The sequence below is a fragment of the Struthio camelus genome, chromosome 20 (genome assembly GCF_040807025.1).
Source record: "Struthio camelus isolate bStrCam1 chromosome 20, bStrCam1.hap1, whole genome shotgun sequence".
NCBI lineage: Eukaryota > Metazoa > Chordata > Aves > Struthioniformes > Struthionidae > Struthio > Struthio camelus.
Genome location: NC_090961.1, coordinates 11,095,452 through 11,114,819, shown reverse-complemented (window position 1 = coordinate 11,114,819; position 19,368 = coordinate 11,095,452). Strand labels below are relative to the sequence as shown.

Below are 19,368 nucleotides of genomic sequence, written 5' to 3'. Positions count from 1 at the left end.
ACTGAAGGTTAAGACTGGAAACAGTGAGATGCAGTTGTTTAATTTTGGACCCTTTAATATAGATATCTGCATCTTTTTAAGAGTACAGTGTTGTTGACCCTATGTTACTTTGGGCCAAGTCACAATTACCTGCATGGATTTCTACTGACTTAATAAACATTCACTGTATATAGTCAACTGAATCTAACTGTGAATAAGCGCATCCCATCCACAGGGTCATATTAAGATTTAGGAGGACTATAGATATTTGAATTGACTGATATTGCATTTATCAAGGTGTGTGCTGAGGAGCCTGTGTTTAAACAGACTGAGGAACTGAATTGCTTGAGAGTACAAGTTGCTAGACCAGATCAAAGCAGGAATTGCTTGGTCTGGCTTCCTTCTTCAGAATCTGGCCAGCATTAGGCTTTTCAGAGGAGGATCCAGGAATCTCCATATCAGTAAAGAGCTGAAGTACCTAGAAGCAATATCTTTTCCCGATCCTTAATAGCTGTGTAATGAGTTTTACCAAAAGGATTTTGTCACTGTCTTGCTCTCCTGAAGTCTTTAATAATATCATCATCAACTGTTGTAGAGGAGAAACCCAGACTTCTACACAAACACTGGCAAATAAGCTCTCTAGGAAAGGATGTTCAAATGTTCTCGTTTGAATTTTAGCCGTTTTAACTTATTATACCTGCCATATACACAGGCATGCTGAAGCAACCCATGCGCACACATACTGCATTCTGTCCAGGACTGGAAAAAGTATTGCTGTTTTTGAATTAGATGATTCAGGTTTGTGCCTAAACTGACAGCCTCCTATGTATGGAAATTTATCCATTGACAGTGTAGTAAATAGACCATTGCTAGAATAGAACTTTTATGCTTTACTTTTTTGCAGATTATTTCTGTGTGTAATCTCCTCTAATACAAATTTTTCTATCCAATTTAGGCTCTGAAATACTTGGATTATATATTTACGGGTGTCTTTACCTTTGAGATGGTGATCAAGGTAAGAATTTCCCCAAATAGGAATGTTCACAAGCCCATGCAGATTTACACTCCTCTGTTTCACGGAACGTGGAGAAAGATGTTGGAATGTGACATAGATTCCTGATGTGCCTAGAGATGCGTTAATGGTGCTTTAACTCAGGAAGAGCACCTCAGAGGTAGCCAATGTGTACCAGATGTTTTTCTGTAGCCTCTCTCCCGCTTTTTAGCATCTCTGATTTCACGGGGGAAAGTAAGGAAGCCTTTTGTGTAGCTATGGTTGTGTAAGAGATTAAAAAGTGTGAATGGTGCATGATGCAGCGATGTCTGTGCATGCCTCAGAACACAGGAGCAATATCTTTAGAAAAAGACCTTTGACAGATGTCCCCCCCATCCCCTTCACCTCCCTGGGGTACTAATTCAGAGGCCTTGTCATGCTGACTGAAGTATCCGTGGGGTTAGCCAGGTCTTTGAACCAGTCTGCAGGCAGGTACAAACTCACTGTGCACGCACCCCGTGCCATCAGGCCAGCTCTGCGCCCACAGCCATTCATCCCGAGGCAGGGCTGCGCCCCAGCTGATAGACCTTACTGGGCAGCTCTGATCCTCCCCTTCTCCTGTGATGCTGATTAGGAATATTAATAACTGATTTTTGACTTATCTCCTTTCAAAAAGGTGAGGATTTCGCTTTGTAGCTTGTACATCCCCGGGCAGGGCAATAGATGATGCTGGAACTGTGGGGCAGTAACTTTCCAGAAAGCACAGTTCTAATAAAGTCAGACTTTAGTCTTGGTGTAGTGATGGAATTAGTTTTTACTTTCAGAGCAAGATGCAAAAGAGACACAAAATAAAAAAACAGATTTTCCCTCATTTGTTCAGGATAAGAAGGTTGAAGTTATCTGAAAAAAAGTTTATATGGGTAATTGTAGAGTTCCTAGAAAAGCAGACAGAATCAATAATAGGCATTTTGAGACTCAGCTTTAGACGACTCTTAGTAGTATTGTGAGGAGAGAGATAGAATCTCATACAGAAGTCAGCGATGCTGCTATTCTGTGCAGCATCTGTCAGCGAGTGTTCAGAGCGGGCATTTTTCTTTGACTGTTCCATTTGGTTGTGGTTCTTCTCATCCTCTTTTTGCCTTTTTATTCTGTAATATTCTGTTCTGATCGTTAATTCCTGCTAATCTTGTTGGACGGGGGTGAAATAAAAGTAAGCTATCTGGGTGTTTGACACAAACAGTTGTTCCCATAAATTAATGTATGTCTCTGCAAAGATTCCTATGTAGCAGTTAATGCTTTTGTCTGTCATGGTTTTGGCTGCAGTTTATTCACTTCAGCTTTGGTTTTGACTGAGCTCTTTGTGCCCATAAGAGACAGATAGTTTGACTAAGCATGACTAGATGTTGCTCTGCTGGAAGTTATTATAATGAAAACTTTGCTTTAGGCTGATGGCAGATTTCTGAAAAAAAACACAATCTGTGCTTGTGTGTTAAACAATGAGCCAGTAAATATTACTGACAGATATATATTTATGAGAAGACTGAATTTTAAAAGAAGGAAAAGATGCCCCATTCCCAGCATACCATCTCGTTTAGCGTAGTGTAGAGGAATAGTTCTCTAATAGTAAAAGCCAGGATTGGAAATATGAAGAAATGTTTCTAGGCATGATTGAAACCATGGAGAGCATTTGCAAAGCTTTCTATGGGGCCTCCCCCAGCTTCTGCCCACACCAAGGCTGACTCTTGCCAATGTTGTCTACTTCCGAAAAACTAACCCCTACCTTAAGCAACAAAAACACACCTCCTTTTCCCCTGCTGAGTCCTGTCACAAATAAAAATTGATGTGTTTGAAATGCTGTAGAAGAGTTTGTGAAAGGTCGTTTGATCAAGGACGTTTCTCAGCAGTGTTGACTCAGTACTCCTTTTCTTAAAACTTCTTGTTTTGATGTGTTTCCTCTAAAGATGATTGACTTGGGGTTGCTACTCCACCCTGGCTCCTATTTCCGTGACCTGTGGAATATCCTGGACTTCATTGTGGTCAGTGGAGCCTTGGTGGCATTTGCCTTCTCGTAAGTACATTCTCCTTAAAATCTAAATTTCTAGGAAATATGCTGCAGAGGCAGGCAGGACCCTGGCATAGAGCTAGTTGAAGCGCAATGTTTGTGGTTTGTTTCTCTGTGAAATGTTCAGGTTGCACCTTTTATCACCTCAAAGCTGGGGGGAAAAAAGCCCTAAATTTGTGTTGTGGAATCTCCTGAAATTTCTCCCAAATTTATGATGAATCCATTCTCTGTTCTTTCAAATATGAGCTAAGATTTTTGTGACCTTCTGGCCAACTTCTTTGAAAGGCTGTTATTATAACAGTTTCTGGTAGTCGTCCAGGAAATTGTTTTGCAAGTTTTTCTTATTATGAAAAAATAGCTAATGAGATCAGCTGATATCTCCGCTGAAATCTTTGCAGAACATAATTTTTAGAGTCATGAATGTTTCTGATTTATATACCTTTTGCATTTTTCTCTCATCCTCTTCTGACATTCAAGGTACTTGTGAGAATACCACTTCTAATGCTAATTGTTCCCTTCCTCAAGTGACTGCTCTCTATTTATGACATTAACTGATGTTCCGTGTGCTCCTTTAATGACATAGAGGATTTTGAGCAACAGACATTGAATTGTTTTAAAAAAAGAAAATAAGATTTTAGTTTGAATATCTTTCTTGGAACAGACTGTAGGAGGAGCAATGCAGGCTCTGCAGAACTTGGGGAACTCAAATTGGATTCTGGAAAGAAAATTTCGCTTTGTAGTTCCGGGCAACTCCATAATCGTATGGCAAATGCCTAGGAAATTCTAGGAATTGACCTGGAAACAGATTACAGGACGTGGCCAGTTTAATCTTCTGATAAATTAGCCTTGAATAATTACAGTGAACATTTAGCATCCCATGCCCCAATCCACTCGCCTATTTGTTGACATCATAATTAATGAAGGTGAAGAAATTAACAGCATTTTACTTGCTAATGAAAAAATGCGTTCACCTTGGCAAGGAAGAGTGAAAGTATGTATTTTAGACTGTATTTTAGACTGACAGTAATTTTTAGGCAGACAGCCATATCTATTGCTCCTCTTAAGTGACTGTGCATCACTCTGCTGATGCGAAATACTTTTGTGTCCCTGGCAGCATAAAAAGTTACCTGATCTTTCTGATAAAGTTGACCTGGAATGTTTCTCAGAAGTTTGTCATCTTCTGAGGTGTCAATGTTCCTTCCCCTTTATGGCTACGAGGTCTGTATTTTAGATCATTTATTTTTTTTTTCACAGCAGATGCTAGATAAAAAGCATCTAAGTTGATTTGACTCCTGCCATGGAGTCTCTGAGCAGAAGGATATGGGATTGGCATTGCTGGCGTGATTTTTGAACTAATGGACCAGTGGCACTTTTCTTTTGCCCCATTTTCCAGTAAGGATGTGTTAAAGATGGGACAGAGGAAATGGACCTTAAATCATATAAGTGAATTCTTTAATCCTATACTTGTGCTTTGAGTCAGCTGTGACCAGAGCCTTCCTGTAAATGGTTAGATGATCAAGCTGCATCATTTGCTGTCCTTCAGTGGAGGTGACTGAGAGTTTTTTGAATAGAGATATTGGGGTCTAGGCTTTCTGTACCCAACCCTGCCGTGAAGAATTGTTTTGATCTTGGAGCAAGTCACGTCCAGTATCAATTTTTCTAAAGGAGCCTGTCTCCTGTCTTTTGGAGACTTTGCCACTACATGTTGGAAAATTGGTTTTTCAGTAGAACTGAGTGCTCTGTTCTAGGCAAGGCCCTTTTGAGAGGGAAGAGTTGAGGAGTTCTAGTGAATATATCTTGCTTACTTAAAACTGGACATCAGAGAACAGAGCCTGTTTTTTAAGCTTGACTAGACATGTCTGTGTCCCTTTGTGTGAATTATATTACCGCAACATCTCTCAGATCTGAATGGAGTAAGACTGAGTTAAGCTAAAGCTTCTTAAAAAACGAACAAACAAACAAACTCCAAACTTGAGCTCCCTCGAATTGAAGATATAAAAGTAAAATAATGTTAGTCACAAGTATAACTTTTCAAAGCAATATTGTCTGAACTCTGAATTTCCCAAACCCTTTTCCATTAGGAATTCAGACTATCAAGGCAAACTGGCAAGGGAGTATTTTAGTTAGCCCTTCAGAGCTGTTCTGTGTGCTGCGAGAACAAACACCAGGGTAGGACTTTAAAATGTTTTCTCTTTGAACGAGAATTTCTTTTGGACATGTTATTGATTAAAAGGAATGATTTTTAATCCTTCTGAGTCTTTTTGTGCTCAGGATTTCCATTGCTCACATTGGTTCATGAATTTCTAACAGTACCTCATCAGCCTCTATACGAATGACTTGTATGTCCCCTGACTGTGCTTCATAATAGCTATTTCTATTTTACATGCTGTTTGAGTAAGTACTGAGCAGGGATTTATGGAAAGTGAATGAGTAAAACCTGGCTATTTACTATCTCCCAGATAAAAGCAAGTCAAACTTATTTCTGAGGCTTGGAAAAATTTGAATTTTCTATGACTGTAACCTCTGCTCTGCGTCTATATTTCATCTGGCAGTGTGAGTGTTGACATGCAATTCAGAGAGTACTTGGAGTATCTCTGGTCTAACATGAAAGCAGGAAATCCATTCATTTATATGAGATGACTTGCTCTCTTTGCCTGCTAGTCCTCTTCTGAATACTTACAGCCTCAGACTGCTCAGATGAAGTGTAGAGAGTTGCATCCTTTAGCCCAGCTGCACTGTTTAGTTAAACCACATGGACACATTGAGCCTGTTGAGATTTGATTATCCTGAAAATGAGCTTTTGGTGAAAGAGCTGGGTAGTCTTTGTGTTTTACTCCTGAGATTTTTGCTAGCAAATACTAGTCCTGTCAGTTGTCGTCTGTGTTCCTGTAAAAATGTACTTAATGTGGCTGTTACCAGTTTCTGTTTGCAAAAATCCATGATTACCCACCCTTCAGCCACTGTGATTTAATTCACTACCTGAATGTTCGTGACCTTGCTGTTGTCCAGTAAAGGTGATCTGAATTAATTTCTTACTGAACAGACACATCACTGAAGAGCTAGTAAAAACAGGCCTCCCTGAAATGCTGGCATTGGGAATGTTGCAATAATCTATATTTGTTTAGGCAGCTGACAATATAAGTTGTTGATGCAAGGTACATAAAATTCATCTCAACCTTGCAAGCCAGATATCAGACTACTTTCCACCTGTAACTCTTCGGAAGATATTTTCTGCTTGATTGTAACTGAAAAAACATTTTTTAAAGCAAGGTCTCCAACGACATGCTAGAAAGATTAGTAATACTTATGACAATAATAAAATTATGTCTTCCATATTGTAGTGTATTTCAAAGTGAAATACCTTTCTCTTTCTAGAGATAGATAGATAAACATGCCACAAACATATAGACTTGTTTTAGTCTTTAGGAAATTGGAAATACAGAAGTTTAAGGCAAGCTAGTAAATTTCTCATGAAAATTTACCATTTCCAAGCACAAAATCTATTTGTGTGATAGAAATAATTGATGGTTAGGAGTAGAAAGATTGCATTTTTACATTTTCAATAACAGAAAAGTAGCTGAGATGCATGGAATTTCACACTACTGTTTGAAAATCGATGATTTTAATAGCATTTGCCAAACAATGGAAGTTATTTACCTCCCAAAGTGTCATTAGGATGAAAGTATGTTTGTACTGTCTACTTGTCCGTCAAAGGGCTAATGCAATGTCGGGGCATGTAGAGGTATATGCCATACAGTTGCTTTCTTGTTATTTTATTTTATGAACATTGAGTTGGTGGGTGCGGGACAGTGGACGGGATTATTTGCCAGCACGTAACTGGATGTGCACGGGGTACACTGTATAGCCTTATGTTTCTGTTTGTCATTGACTTTGCTCTTTCTTTGTCTTCTTCTTGCTGGAATCTCTCTAGGAGTTTCATGGGGTAATACGTTATTCCTGTCTCTTGCTGCACTGTTATGCCTGTCAAATATGTGTACACACACTTGCCACTGTGGAAATGAACCATGTTACACCCATTGCATTGACTCCTTTGTCCCTTTATTACTCATTATTCAGTGAAACGTATTTTCCCTTGACAGTTCTCATTCATCCCAACATTCTTTAACCAGAGGAGAGAAGCAGACTGGAAAGCCAGGTGACAGTTACTGAGGCTGACCAGAAGTCAGAAACTGTGATAAACAGATATGTATATAACAAAAATATTTAGGGGGAACAACTTAGTGGGCGCCTCCTTAATGTGCAAGTTGCAACGCACAAAAAACAGTTAGGTTTAAAGCAGGAATTTTGCTCTCGTTTAGAGGGTTGCATAGGTAAACTGCAGCACTGGAAGTTTCAGGCCTGACTTGCAGTGGTTTCAGCAATGCACACAGCCTGGACCCTGGCTGCACACCTCTGAAAATGGAGAGAAGTCTTTGACGTGGAAGCAAGGTGTTGAGAGCTGTTTGAGAGCTTGGCAGAGGAGGGAACTGCTAATGAAGGAGGTAGCAAAAGTTGCCTTTCACCTTCAGCTGGGCTGCGGCAGTTTTGTCGCTGGTGCAGAGCAGGCTCTCCTGCACGGAGTGAGGAGGGTCGCCTGGCCGAGCTGCAGCGTCCCACGTGGGACAGGAGCTCCGGCAGGCTTTCCCACCAAAGATAACCGCAATGCAATGAGACGGACTGAAAGAAAGGTCCTTGTGGTCCAAGACATTGGGTACTTGCTTCTTTCTTCCATCTCATTTCGCCACTGGAAGAGGGTAGCGCTGCACTCGGGCAGAGCTGAGTGGCCTCATTTACCCTGAAATGGAGGAATCCGCTTTCTGCCTCGGGGATTTCAGGCGATCGTGGAAGACTCTGGCTCCACCCTGCTCTGAATATTTGATGATCTGACTCTAGGAGGCCCATGTACGTGAAATCAGAGCTGTTGGCAGGAGAAACAGAAACAAGAAGCTTTCATTTTAAAGAACGATTAATTTTTTAAAGGATCACTTATTTATTAAAGGGAAAAAGGCCAAGCAAAGCTCTTTTAATTTTGTTTTATTTTGTTTTAAATAAATGAGCAGCAAACTGCCTCGGGAGAAGCAGAACTGGCCTAATGCAAGCAGAATTGACCTAATGCAATTTTTCTATTTTCCTTGTATTTTTTTTCAGTCTCAAGGCTTCTGTTTGTCATCTGTCTTTACCCTGCTTGCTCTCCTATAGCTCTTCTGAATTTTGTAGTTATTCTGCAGTTCAGCTAAGAACTTCCTTCCATGCCAATTTATTTTTGTGGTGAGAAATATACACTTGGGACTATTCTGGTCAAATATGTGCTCGTATACACCTTTTGACTGAATCCTGATTCTGTCTGGACCTCCTATTTTTGGGGCATTTAGCTTTATACTAGAGTGGTATAAAAGAAAAGGGGAAGGGGTAGGCCTCTTTTAAAAAAAATTAAACAATTTTTATAGGTTTTATTTGACACACTGGACTAGTTACAAAAAGTATACTTGATCAAAATGCAATTTGTATTGCTCTAGTTCTTAGTACCAGTCCTTTGAAAAAGCTTTCACCTGTAGCAAGAATCTAACTGTGAGAAAAAGTATGTATGATTTTTAAAATTCTCTGTCTTTCTTAGATCATAAAGCCCCTTAATCAGCTCACACTCTTTATTTGCTTAGGTGCTTGCAAGAAAAAAGACGTATCAACCCTTCTTAGTATCCTTCTTTCAGGCAGAAGGAATTTTAAATGACTGGCGCTGTCTTCCCTTTGGTTTGAAACTCCCTGTGCAGTCATCTGCATCCTGTTCTGTGCAAGAGAAGAACAGCACCTTCTTTCATACACCCAGGAAAGAAGATTTGCTCTGCCCCATCTATTCACTGGCCCCTAGTAGGTCTGTTTGATCCTCCTGCAAATATGAAGCCCGTTGAGGTTATTGCTTCAGGCTTGGAGCCAGCCATGTAAAACCTGAGCGAGCTCCTTCGGAGCCAGGAAGTATCTGTTCCCATCTCTGGGAACTTGGCTTCCCAGAGGCCTTATTAGTTCAATTGTTATTTAGCACAAAGACATAGGAGCATGCTAAATAGGTTTTTAGATCTCCTGGAATGAGGAGTACCAGAAGTCGCAGTGCAGAAATATTCTGTGGTTCTACCTGAAATCGGATTAGGACTGTTACAGTTTGTTAGTTCAATGGTTACCTGAAAGTGGCTGTGCTGCTAAGCTGGGCCATGCAGTTGTTAATCTGCAGACCAGAAAATTGCCCCCAGATGACAGAATTGAATATATTTCTGGATCACGGTGTCCCTACCTCCTACATACTTTTTTCCCCCCCTCCTTCTGCCCCCTCCATACGTCCCTTAATTCCTTATTATGCATTCTTTTCTCACCCCTATGCCTTGAATCCCTACCTCTATACTGCGTTCTGCCCTACCTTCCTCACCCAGTAAAACCCCAAATGTCTGGACAACATGGAGCAAGCTGATCAATTTGCTTGGCCTTTGAGGGGAGCAGGAGCAGTGGGGCAACCTAGGAGGCGGCCCCCACGCTGGCTGACCAGCAGCCTTATGGACAGGCTGGCCGGCTGACTGAGTAGCAAGGTGCCAACCTAATTTCCCTTCTTCTTTCTTCCTACTGCTTTCCTCCCCTACAGGCTGAACAAATTGCCTAGCGCGATGTGTGTTTTGCATCCATGGCATTTGTAAGGAGCAGACAGAGTTGTGTAGCTTGGGGACTGCCAGTCTGGCTGACCCTGCTCAAGGTGGCAGGGAGATGGCGACGGTGACTGTAGCGTGATCTTTGCTTGCTAGGAGTTGGTGACATGAGGTACGCAGGTACGCAAAGGCAAACCATGGGCTGGATCTTCAGTTGTGCTAAAAGCTAAAGTGAGAGCTAGTAGAAACTACGCTTGCTGTGTCTCCTTCTTCTGAAATAGATTAAGGGATCTTTAATGGAAATTAAAAATTATTTCTTTTAAATATATGGCAGCTCTTCTGCGGCATTAAATCAATCCTGAGACCATTTGGGCTGATTTAGCATATTATGAACCAGCAACAAAGGTCATCCATTGACACTGTTGCTGAATTGTAATAGATGTGCAAGGCCAGAGAAGCTTCAACCTCCCTCTCCCTGTTCCTGTCTGCCCTCCTCGGAAGAAGCACATGATGCTGGCACCTGCCAAGTGAACCAGCTGCCCTTCCCTGAAGGCCACCTTTCTCCATAGAGCTGAGTAAGGGGCTGCTGCCTGCTGCTTTTCTTGCTAATTGGTTAAACCCCTGAGCTCCTGGCAGCTCACCAGAGCCGTCCCTGCCAGGCAGTGCCGGGCTGTGGCTGACTCCTGCTGATGTCTCCCACAGGGTTCATGCCTCCTCCAGACATCAGCATGTTGCTCTTCCATAGGCAGGAAGGTTAATCGTCCATGCCTGCAGCCTGAGTAACAGGTTGAGCCTTTTTCTCTTGCTTGTTCAATGTTAATCTCCTGTACTTTCTCCTGTAAGAAAAAGATCAGACCCCTCACCCTCCTATTGGACTGATGTGATTTTTATCTCAGCCATCAGCAGAAGCGGGGTGAGGCCCAAAATATTTTCATTCCGTGAATTTTATCCACTTAAGATTTTCATTGGCTTCTTTGTTGACATGTGGGGAATGTCATGCTGTCTGTAGTCATTTGTCACGAGAGAAGCAGCTGTTATCATTGGCATAGTCACATATGAAGCCAATGGGCCTCAAGTGCAGGGATAAAACGTGTTCTTTCCTTTTGCCTTTGAGTCAGTTAAAAGCAGAAGGAGAGACTCTCCCATCTTTTTTCTAGTGCTGCCAAGGGGAATTTTTCCTGGCTTTCTCTGAGCCAAACAGTAAGAACACTCTGTGGGGGTTGGTCTTTGCTGGAACACATGCAAAGGTCTAACAAGCTTCTCTTACTGCTAGAGACCTGCACTCTCCCCCTTGAAACATAAGTGGCTGGCCCAGGTAAGAGGGGATACTCATGAGCCAGGGATGCAAAGCTGCAGCCACACATTGGCGCTGCTACTGCGAAACCTTCTGCCAGGTACATGGTGGAAACAGTGCCCTATTGGTCATACTAGGGTATATTCTCTTTGAGAAGCTGGGGGTGACTCTCTTGGAGACCTAATTCACCAAGGACTAGTTATTAACGTATTAAGTCTCCTGACCAATGCAGTAAAAAAAAATAGAGTTCTGGTCTGCCTCATTGTTTTTCCCTACGTTGCAAAATTGATTTGCAAACTCTCTGTTCTGGTTGCTTTGCTGCTTTTGTGTCTGAGTAGGCATTACTCTGCAGAGGGAGTTTCAAGGGTCTTGCTCTCATCCTCATGTAAGTGGGTATGACTTCATTAGCATTGAGCCTCTGGATAATAACCCAGCTGCAGAGCGGTCACACGGCCTTGCAGACTGTGATGTTGTCTGTGGAGCTGGGATGGCTTTAACAACCTATAGCTGAGATATTGTCCCCAAACAGTAGTGCTGGACCTTGACACTCCATCAGCACTTGGATGCTCTGCCTGTAACGTCTTCACACGAGTTTTATGCCACTAACTCCATGAGAACTGCTTTGGATTTTCAGCAGTGTGAGCAGAGTCAGATTCCAACTAGAGCTGATTAAACTGGCTCTAACACTGCCCTGAAAGACTAGATAGGGAAAGGACGCACAAATCTCCATCCCATTCCTCCTCTCCTCCACTTCTATTAAATTATGTTCAAAAGTAAGTTTTAATACAGGTATAGGTGGCTGGGATACAACCTAGAGCCCTCAAAAGATTCCTTCTGTGTCACTGATTATTGGGTTTCAGAGCGGCTGCAGTGACAGGTAACCCGGGAAAAAGGCTGGGGATGAGACAGGAATGTTTGTTTCTGGGTTGCAGATTGCAATCCAGCTTACCTGACTTTGACCAAAAGTTGCCTCCTGATTGTTCTGTAGTATTGAAATATTAGTCTTTTACAAGTGGATATGTTGCAAAAAGACATCTTCCTGGGCTCTGTCAGCTCAGTCAGCCATGAAGGCAGGGCTATTTATTCCCTTCCCTTTAGGTGCCCATCCTTTATATAGGGCTGCCTGGCTGCTAGGGAGGAACGGGGGATACTTTGCACTCTGCTGTCTGCGCATACCTGGTATCTCTTTGGTGTCTCTGGAATTGTATTTTTATTGCTTTCCTGTTGGAAAGATCAACCTTGTTTAGCCAACTGGAAAAGGGTAGAAGAAGAGGTATTTCAGCACCTGCTCAACATACGATTCATTCATTCATACCTTTGTTACTTCAGTACAGCCTCAGACCCAAGCCTGTAGTCATGAGTAAAAGTCTGTTAAAGGTTTTCATCTCATTTTTCACCTCATACTAAATGAAGGGGAATGCTATTGTTTTGCTGTTGGGTTGAAAGAAGATGTATCTATGTTTTTGAGGAAAAAATAATAATTCTTTTTTATTTATTTTGGAAGTGCACTCGGAAAGAAACTCTAACCTTCCCCTTTAACCTCATAATGGTAACAAGAGGAATGGAGTCATGTCTCACGTGTAGTTTTAACAAAACCTAAAAGTAAAACATGTCTTACAGTATCTGCATGTATAACAAGGAAGGTGTACTAGTTTCAGGCATGTAATATGCCTCATATTACATGGTCCAGCATGGGTTTTTGTGGCATGCCTTCTGGCAGAGGCCTGAGGATGATGGTAGGGTGTGCAAAATGCAGAAATGGAAAGCTAGTCTTGGCCAGAGGAAGAGGGCTATCCCTTCACCCATGGAGGAGGCCCCTTCCTCCGAGTCACTGCCTGCTTTTCAGAACACAATTTCCATGCCAAAGAAGGCCAAGAAGCACCCAGAGAAACATCTTCCTTCCTCACAGAGGTGTCTGCAGAGGGATGAGAGCCCAGGGTGACTTTCTCCCTTCTCCAGCTCGTGGTTGGGATGAACGGGCCACAGCTCCTGTCCTGATGGCTGTGGCCAACATGTGCTTGTACCCCAGCTGTGATTATTGCCTGGGTGGGAAGTTGGGAGAGGAAGGTCAGCAGCTCCTTGGTGACACATTTGGAATAGCTGGAAAGGGAGCCAAGGCTGCAGAGCACAAGCAGCTGAGCACAAGGGCCATGTCCTGCCTGCAGCTTCCCTTCTGCCTCACGACTGCCACTGCTCTCACCTGGGTGATCATCTGCAGCCCTCACGAGCACTGTGTGCATCCCTGGTGAGGTGGCAACCCCAGATGTGTGAAACCTTGGGTATCTGTAGGCCTTTTAGTGAGCGAGCTGCGAACACAACAATTCCCGCTGTTGTTCTTGTACCTTTTTCCCCTTGCAGAGGAACCAAAGGCAAGGACATCAACACAATCAAGTCTCTGCGAGTGCTGCGGGTCCTAAGACCATTGAAGACCATTAAACGGCTGCCAAAACTAAAGGTTAGAGACTAACCGCAAATGTTTCCTTCTCAGGAGATTTGCACCCGACCTGAGTGGGAGCTGACTTGAGTAAACTCAGTCCGAATAATTCTGTTCCTTTTGTTTTGTTGCAATTAATCTCTTTGCCAGATTTATAAAAATAGTTGTGCAGATGTTTAGCAAATGTCAAACACTCGCTTCTTTCACAAGCATTGTATGCAATTGTATGAATAATTGTGAATCCACATTAAAATTAAACTTCTAAAAAAAGAAAAGAAAAAATCTGCATATAAATTAAATTAGAGTATATAAATGTGGTGTCCTTAAAAATGATACATGAGAAAATAGATTTTGGAGTGTTTGACTTTCACTACGGAGCTTAATATGAATATTACAAGATTTTCCACAGTCTATCTAAAGAAAAATGTCATTGCTCTACGAGGAATTTTAATCTGTTCCTCTTTCCTATTACAGAATATATGCTGCAGGGTTTTATAGCAGTACCCTTTCATCTCTAGAATACCAAGTTACAAAGCAAAATAAATGTAATGGCCTCTAGTTACTTATTCAATGCCATTTCAAGAATTCTTTGAGATACAGCTAGCCCCTGGAAGCAGAAAGTGGAAGAAGTTACAGAATTAAATCATCTCGGAGTTTTGGGAACTCTCAAATATTTCTTGTAGAATGTCTTCATGCATCAGTAGGGCTTTCAGGCTCTTTTCTATGAGAGATGGTGGGGGAAAAATGGGTGCTTTTTCACTGGTGAAACTATGTCTGTCAAATTCTTGTTTTCACATAAGGCAACATAAAAATCAGGGTCAACTATTACTAAGATTTGCTTTTGTCCCTACCCACAATTCATGCTCGAATAATTTTCATTTCGTGCGTCTTCATGTGTACTAAATTCATCACTAAAGATAAGGAAGAATAATAGTGAACAATGTAGAAAATTCTCTATTGTTTGGAAATTTGAAATGCATAGAATCATCAATAGTAGCTCTGTCCTACTGCAGAAGGCAGAACATTTGCTTTTTATTGAATGTAGCCCTTATTTTCAAGCTATTTTACAGAATAATTTTACCATTTCTAAAGGAGTATTCAGACATCTCTCTGTGAAGCAGAAGTCATTCACATGGTTTGTCTTCAAAATCCTTTATCATTTTTTGCTGGATGTGATTTTTGTGTGCAAAAAACAGCAAGATTAATAGGGTAATTAGAGATATTTCTGGTGTTTAATTCAGGATTTCTGGGTTACATCAGGAATGTAATTCTCTGAATTATTCACTTCCATTCAGAGCAACAGTGTTGTACAAACCTCATGTTCAGTCAGTAACACTGCTCACGTTTCTATTATGACAAACTTCTCAAACTAAAATTAAACTGCAAATTACTTGTTACAGTGAATCAGTGACTAATAACCAAATAATAAATGTATTTAAGAAGTTATTTGCCGACAGTTCACTAGTGGCATATACTGACTATATTATTCACGGTTCATTTTGACAGGCACTTCATTAGAAAAATATTATTCAAAGCATTTGCTTGTTTTGTATCTGGTATTTTTTCTTATTATTCAACCGGTTCAAATAATAGTCAATGAGTAACATATTTGATGAGGTTTTCTCCTATCCACCAGGAATAAATTAAACATAAGTATGTTTTTCATTCCATCAGTCGGCCATAAAACTATTTGCCTAAGACTAACATTTATCTAGACAAGTGGCAGTCATCATTTGCAGTTTGCAAATTTTATGGGCAGCACTGTAGAATTCAGTGACGCAGACCAGCTTGCGCGAGAAAGCCTGAAGCTCTAGCAACCTGGAGTTATTTCTCACAGGCGAAGTATGCGCAAATGCTTGGTGTGCAAGTCAAAGAGACCGTGCACTGGTGGTAAGTTGGGTAATTACTCCCAAGTATAGTTAGGTGTTGGGCGCCCGGGTCATGCATGCGTGTGAGTTCCCTTTCCCTTGACACCTTAACTCTTCTTTCTGTTCCCTCTCGCTCACAGGCTGTCTTTGACTGCGTAGTGAATTCCCTGAAGAACGTCCTCAATATCCTGATAGTTTACATGCTGTTCATGTTCATTTTTGCTGTCATTGCTGTGCAACTCTTCAAAGGCAGATTCTTCTACTGTACCGATGAGTCGAAGGAGCTGGAGAAGGACTGCAGGTACAACCACAGTGGGCAGGGACTGCTGGATGGAAATTCGCGTTTCCTTCTGCAGCAGTAGCTCCCCTGGCTGGCCCAAAGTTGCTTCATTAGGGTATCTGATGAGCTTGATGAGCGTCTAGTAAGTAAGAGCACTGCTTCAACAGAATTACCCTAGAAGTTAATTTTCCCTTTTGTTGTTTTACTAATTTAATCACTTATGGCTGAGACCTAGCAAATGCTTACTCAAATGCTTAATGATACAGGAAAGCAGGCTGTATTTCTTGGACAGAGCTCATTGTGTGCTGAAGGTTGAACACAGGAAATGTTTTTGAAGGGGTGAGTGACTCCTCTTTATACCTGCTGCCTTGATTTTTAAGGCTCATGGGAATCAGAAAAATAGAATGAATAAATAATTAAGAATGAGTCAGTAGGAGGTTAAAGAACTCCTAATTAGCTACAGAAGGGGACAGCATCTGAATACCTTAAAAGCCCTATCATGCCCAGTTACTGACTGACTGTGTCCTTTCCAGCTGCCTGTTAGAAGTGTTTTATCCACCATAACGTGAGTCTTTCCTGTTTGCCTTTTTTCTTGGCACCTGAATGGCAGTCCTCAGTGCTGTCAAGGTCTGCCTGATTCAACAGACCTTCTCCTGCCAGCCTTACAAGTGCAGGCCGCGTCTGTGATGGGCAGCTTGCATGCAGTGGTGATGGACAGTTTCACCGCAGTTCTTCCCTACAAAAAAGCAGATATATTACAGAAAGAAACGTAGAATTTTAGAATAATTTAGGTTGGAAGGGAACACTCTCCCACCCTCTGCCCCTCAAGACCAGTTTTGAAGTTAGATTCATCTTTGAAGTAGGATCCAGAGAACTTTCCACACCAAACTACATGTTTTTTGGTTAGGTCAGACAGCTTAAGGGCCAGCATGCTGTTAATTGCCAGCTTTGCCTAATGAATGAATGTCCAGGTTAAAATTTCTTTCATGCCTAGACTTGAGGTGCAATTCCTGTGGCTCCTTTAGTCTTTACTTATGTTATAAACCTATGGGATGACTCTTAATTTGTTTGTGCGAGATGTACCACAGTCAGATTCTGGTCTGTTACAGGAGCTTCGAGATGCTCCACGGTGAATAATAGTAAATGGCTGATTAGGTGCAACTCTCTCGTTTGGTCTGAATCTCTGTTCTTCCTAGGGGTCAGTACCTCGATTACGAAAAAAACGAAGTGGAGGCGCAGCCCAGGGAGTGGAAAAAATATGAGTTTCACTATGACAACGTACTCTGGGCTCTGCTAACGCTTTTCACAGTCTCCACAGGAGAAGGGTGGCCAACGTGAGTACATTGGATGGATAGGGTCGGTATTTTAGCTCGGCGGTAACAGTAACTTTGCACAGCTCTGAGGGACAGGTAAACAATAGGTTACATGTGAGGAAAGAACAGAGTCTTTTATCAGCTAAGCTTCTGCTCTCCCTTGTGTGATTGTAGGATGAATCAGTGGGCAGGACTGTGCATTTTTCTCAGCATTCTTCTGTTCTTGCACAGTGGTGCTTCTTAGGCAGTTTTCAGTACGTAGTAGCCTGTTTGCTCCCGTCTTTTGGACTCTCACTACTTTCTTAAGTGTAAAATTGATAATGGTAATGTAAGAAAACAAAAGAAAAAAGTATTGTGACCTATGCTGAAAGTGTATTAGGCATTTGAGGCCAAAATTGTATTTACTGTTCAGCATAAGACTTTATTTCGGCAGGCTTTTTAGCTGCAATACATAATTAGAATTCACAGTTAGTGATTTCTACACGGCAGGCCTTTCTGGTCCTCCATGTTCCGATTTTTACTAAAATAAGGAATAAAACCCGTAATGTCCATCTCCCTTTTCCAGTCCCTCACTGTGTGTTCCTGAGGCCTCTCAGAGGCCATCTGCACCTTTCTTTTTACGCTTATTTCATCCACGTTGACCAGAGAAGAAGAGAAGCCAGATCTAACTATATCCTCTCCCCTTCACTTGACCAGAAAGGATATGTGGATCTGTATGGAGCAAATCTGCATCATTCTGCAGAATGGTGAAAAAAGAAAGGGTTTCCCTAAATATATCTTCAAGGAAAACTTCTTCCCAGCCACAGGGATGGGATTGAGTTTGACCTGAGCATATGTGGAAAATCCTCCCCATTGGGTGAAGGCCAGTGAGTGACTATCAGGGTATCATTGGTACTTCACACTGATTTCATTGACTTTTCTTCTCTTTGCGCTTGGTTGCAGTGTGCTGAAGCACTCAGTGGATGCTACCTATGAGGAACAGGGTCCCAGCCCTGGCTACCGAATGGAAATGTCTATCTTTTACGTGGTGTATTTTGTTGTCTTCCCTTTTTTCTTTGTGAACATCTTTGTGGCGTTAATCATCATCACCTTCCAAGAGCAAGGAGATAAAGTGATGTCAGAATGCAGCCTAGAGAAAAATGAGGTACTCAAGTCTTCTGAATTTAGCAGCCATGGGAGTTAGCATCTGGGGTTCAGGTTGCTTTGATAGTGTTGGAATTTTACTCCTCATCCCTCCTGGGCCATGAGATGCTGTAGAGCAATTGTTATCTGAGAGGGAGACTAAAATGTTGCGTTACTGCTGGGTATGTGGCAAGATGGGTTGAGGGTGAAATCTAAAGCAACTTAGAGACTGAAGAAATTACAGACTACTTCATCTTTGGCATAGAAATGAAACCAGAGAGACTTTCTCAATGCTGTGCTTCAGCTAAGCACTATCATATATCCCTGTGGACCGCACCTCTACTTCAAAATGAAGATAGTGTTGCATATGAGCTCAAGCACGCACATGTGGAAGAGAGACAGAAGAGTTTGACTTTTTAGTGGACGGTCATCAGATATAAAATTGAAGCACAATTGCTACTGCCAGCCCAAGGAAAGCTCCTCTAACTAGACTATTTTAATGCCTGTTTAAGCCAGTATCCTCCTGACAGCAGCCACAGGTAGCTGCCTTGGGAAGGGTGTAAGAACAAAAAAAAAAAAAAGCATCATGAATGATGCTTTCCTTTGATACTCCTGCAAAAGCTATCATTTTCAGCTTAGGAACCTACTGAGTTGGCTATGGTTTCTCTGTATTTAGCAGCCATCTGTGTATCTTTCTTCCACGGATGTATCCAGTTTCCTCTTGAGTACATGCAGATTTTTATCATCCACCACGTCCTTTGCCCAGGGTTCCACGTCTTCAGCTACCTGCTATGTGAAGAACCATCTCTTTTCATTTATTTTGAAACTGAAATCTGATTTTTGATGAAAAGAGATGACTTTTTAATCAATGATTCCTTAGTGCATTTTTTGTCCAAAATCATAGCAGAATGTTTGGAGATGATTTATCCACTTTTTCAATTGAGCAAAAAATATTTTTCTTGAGATTTGCGATATGAAAAATTTAGAGATTTTGACTTGTTATCTCGTTCCAAGCTGAGAAAATGTTTCAGAATCAAAACTTCTTATGGGTAGAAACCACTTTTCTATGCACTTTTCTACCCATAATAATGTGAACAGAAATTACCAGCTAAGGGTGTCTTTGAGAGTCACTCAGCAATATTTGTTGGATAATTTATCAGATGAGTTTAGTTCACATTTCATAGAAGTTGTTAGCTGAACTGTTTTTGCTGTGTGGAACTCATGTATGCTTTCACACAATACTTTTTTTTAAGCATGGATAACATTTGTACTTATCCTCCACCTTCAGTTTCTAGAGTTCCATACCAGGCTGAATTGGCAGAGTGCTTTCTAAAGCGAGCCTGTGGATTTAAAACTCACTTCCTTAAGGAGGAAGGGATCAGGACCTATTAGGAGCTAG

General features: G+C 41.5%; 1 protein-coding gene across 9 annotated transcripts in view; it reads left to right on the top strand.

The window, feature by feature from the left end:
- The window catches only part of CACNA1B (calcium voltage-gated channel subunit alpha1 B), a 324,011-nt gene that overhangs the window by 238,816 nt on the left and 65,827 nt on the right, over window positions 1–19,368 (top strand). For all 9 annotated transcript variants that reach the window (XM_068914607.1, XM_068914604.1, XM_068914605.1 and 6 more), the window contains 6 exons: window positions 935–994; window positions 2,932–3,038; window positions 13,311–13,407; window positions 15,395–15,555; window positions 16,731–16,868; window positions 17,790–17,991. In XM_068914607.1, the coding sequence (XP_068770708.1) occupies window positions 935–994; window positions 2,932–3,038; window positions 13,311–13,407; window positions 15,395–15,555; window positions 16,731–16,868; window positions 17,790–17,991 (765 nt within the window). The remainder of the gene's footprint in view (window positions 1–934; window positions 995–2,931; window positions 3,039–13,310; window positions 13,408–15,394; window positions 15,556–16,730; window positions 16,869–17,789; window positions 17,992–19,368) is intronic.